The sequence below is a fragment of the Chenopodium album genome, chromosome 6 (genome assembly GCF_948465745.1).
Source record: "Chenopodium album chromosome 6, dcCheAlbu1.1, whole genome shotgun sequence".
Lineage (NCBI taxonomy): Eukaryota > Viridiplantae > Streptophyta > Magnoliopsida > Caryophyllales > Amaranthaceae > Chenopodium > Chenopodium album.
The window spans coordinates 21,393,545-21,397,020 of record NC_137839.1 but is presented as its reverse complement, the minus strand read 5'-3'; the positions used below and the strand labels follow the sequence as shown (position 1 = coordinate 21,397,020).

The following is a 3,476-nucleotide window of genomic DNA, read 5'->3' as shown; positions in this document are numbered from 1 at the left end:
TAAAGAAGAGAAAAGAAATAAAAACTTTCCGCAACACTAGACCTTTCCACACTTTCGTTTCATTCGATTATGATTCGACGTGAAAGGTACTCATCACTGGGTTTGGTTTTGGGGAGACACAAATGGGTGTCTACAACGGCCTATCTATATAAGTTATGACTGTGCAAATAAGCATAAATTAAATGGAAAAATAATTATAACAATGTTTGACTCTTCATTAATTTGTCAAAATTACATTGTTGTGGCCGTACGACTTACATTGCTCGGTCAACAGACCTAGTTGTATACACAGATTTTGGCTAAGTACTTAAACATAATATCTCTTCAGATTGTCAGCATTCCATGTTCGCGGAATGGGTCGGTAGTTCATGGCTTCGAGACGATAAGTCCCATCTCGGACTTCTTCCCTAACTCGATACGGCCCTTCCCATTTTGGGGTCAGCTTCCCATCTTCATTTGCTCGTCCCACAGCCTCCATCTTTCTTAGGACCAGATCTCCCAACTTCATCGGCCGCTTAGACACTCGGCGATTGTACGCCCTAGTCATCCGTAGACGATAGATTTCATGTCTAAGTGCCGCGTTGCCCCTGGCTTCAGGAAGGAAATCTAGGGCAGTCTTCATGGCTTCCCAATTGGCCGCTTCATCATATAGAATTACCCTAAGGGTGGGCTCATACATTTCAATTGAAAGGACCGCCTCGGCACCATAGACTAAGAAGAAGGGAGTTTCCCCTGTGGAACTCTTGGTCGTGGTTCGTGTGGACCACAGCACATTGACTAACTCATCAGCCCATAAGCCGCCTGCTCTTTCAAGCTTGTGCTTAATTCCATTGGAGATCAATTTGTTATATGCCTCTACCTGACCATTTGGCTGTGGGCGGCCGACTGAGGCAAAGCAGTGAGCTATGCCTTGGTCTTCCAACCATTCTTTTAGTTGAGGCGTTTCGAACTGAGGTCCGTTGTCAAACACCATAGACTGAGGGACACCAAAGCGGGTAATAATACTCTTCCATATGAAGGTGGAAACATCTGTCCATTTGATGCCCCGGACGGCCTCGGCCTCTACCCATTTTGTGAAGTAGTCTACTGCTACAAACACATACCGCCTTTGGCCGGACGCTGGTGTGTATGGTCCTAAAATGTCCATCCCCCATTTGGCAAAGGGGAGCGGACTGCTGATGGCCGAAAGACTGTTCGCGGGCCGGTGAATTAATGTTGTGAACCTCTGGCACTTGTTACACTTCTTTACCATTTCCATTGCGTCCGACTTTAAGCTCGGCTAGTAGTAACCCAGGCGGGCAGCCTTTTAAGCCAAAGCTCGTCCTCCAATGTGAGAAGCACACTGCCCCTGGTGAAGATCATCCAAGACATCATGCCCTCTCTCAAGAGTGATGCATTTCAGGTACGGCTTTACAAATGCCTTTTTGAACATCTCTCCTTGCTTAATTTCAAACCAGGCCGCTCTCTTTTTCATCAGCCAGCTCTCTTTAGGATCGGCCGGGAGTAATCCATCCTTTAGGTAAGATATGATCCCGTCCATCCAAGTGGAGCTTCTATCAATGGCGTGTACTGTTTCAGCGTCAATACTCCTCTTTTCTTTCACTTCCCAAAACACTGACCTGGGAGTATCACATAATGCTGAGGATGCTAACTTAGAGAGGGCGTCCGCCTGATGATTGGACGAACGAGGGACCTGCTGTAGAGTAAAATGATCTAGGCTCTTAGCCTCCTCTTTTACAATCTTCAAGTACTTTATCATGGCCGGCTCCCTCGCCTCGAAGTCTCCATTCACCTGGCCGACTACAAGTAGGGAATCCGAGCATACATCAATTTTTGTCGCTCTTGCCGCCTTACACATTCTAAGGCCGGCCAAGAGGGCTTCGTACTCGGCCTCATTATTAGAGGCTTGAAACTGGAATCTTAGAGCATACTTAAACTTATCTCCCTCAGGAGACTGACATATAACACCTGCTCCACAGCCAGTAGCTATCGCACTACCATCCACGAACACTTTCCAGATCTGGTCTTCGGCCGTCTGAAGATCTAGCCGAGTCATTTCTGCTAAAAAATCAGCAAAGGCTTGCCCCTTAATTGCTTTCCTTGGCTCAAATGCAATGTCAAAACCTCTCATTTCCAAGGCCCATTTAAACATACAGCCGCTTGCCTCTAAAGTTGTAAATGGTTTCTTCAGAGGTTGGTCTGTGTAGACCACAATTGAATGTGCCAAGAAGTATGGCCGCAGCTTTTTCGATGCCATGTATAATGCCAAGCCAAATTTTTCAATAAGGGGATACCTTAGCTCGGCGTTATGAAGTACGTGGCTAATAAAGTAGACAGGGATCTGGCGGCCGTCCCGTTCAGCAAGTAGGACTGCACTTAAGGAGTGTTCTGAAATGGCAAGATAGATAAATAGCTTCTCGCTCTTAAGTGGACTGACAAGCCGAGGCAATGTATGTAGATGGCCTTTTAACTGTACGAATGCTTCCTCGGCCTCCTCTGTCCACTCAAACATGGCTTTCTTTTTTATGGTTTGAAAGAAATAGCGGCACTTATCCCCTGTCTTGACAGAAATCTACCAAGTGCGGCCAAACAGCCGGTCAATCTTTGGACTTCTTTAATTGTCCTTGGTGACTTTATTTCCATGACAGCTTTGATTTTTTCAGGGTTGGCCTCAATTCCACGTTGATCAATTAAAAATCCGAGAAATTTACCGGACTTGACACCAAAGACACATTTCTTTGGATTTAACATCATCTTATGCCGCCTGAGTTCGGTGAAAGTTTCTCGTAGATCCTTCAGATGGTCGGCCGACTCTTTTTACTTGAGAATCATGTCATCAATGTACGCCTCCATATTCCGGCCGAGCTGATCTCTGAAGACTGTATTAACAAGTCATTGAAAGGTAGCTAGGGCATTCTTAAGGACGAATGGCATAACTTTGTAACAATACAACCCTTGCTCAGTCACGAACACTGTTTCCTCCTGGTCTTCTTCCCATAATGGAATTTGATGGAATCCGGAGTATGCGTCCATAAAACTCATCAGGGCATGCTCGGCCTTCGAATCAACCAGGCGGTCGATTTTGGGCAGGGGAAAGCTATCCTTAGGGCATGCCTTGTTTAGATCGGTGTAATCCACACACATTCTCCACGTTCCATTCGGCTTCTTCACAAGGACCACATTGGCCACCCATTCTGGGTAATAACATTGCCGAATGAAACCGGCGTCCAGAAGCTTCTTGACTTCTGCTGCGGCCGCCTGATTCCTCTCTTCTCCATGATTCTTTTTCTTCTGGCGGACAGGTTTAACGGCCGGATTTACAGCCAATTTATGCACGGCCAGGTTAGGACTTATACCTGGCATCTCACTAACATCAAATGCAAATACATCTTTGAACTCTCTCAATAATTGAATTAACTCATCCCCAAGCACACCCACAGCTATAGTGCCCACACTAACCGTCCGACCTATTTGAT

General features: G+C 46.1%; 1 protein-coding gene across 1 annotated transcript; it reads right to left on the bottom strand.

The window, feature by feature from the left end:
* Positions 1 to 307: 307 nt before the first annotated feature.
* LOC145636775 (uncharacterized) lies at positions 308 to 973 on the bottom strand. Its single transcript, XM_081688326.1, has one exon. The coding sequence runs from the start codon at positions 971 to 973 to the stop codon at positions 308 to 310; it is 666 nt and encodes a 221-aa protein (XP_081544452.1).
* Positions 974 to 3,476: the final 2,503 nt, after the last annotated feature.

Excerpts from the sequence above, each read along its gene's own strand:
- LOC145636775 (XM_081688326.1), bottom strand. The coding sequence starts at position 973 with ATGGTGTTTGACAACGGACCTCAGTTCGAAACGCCTCAACTAAAAGAA.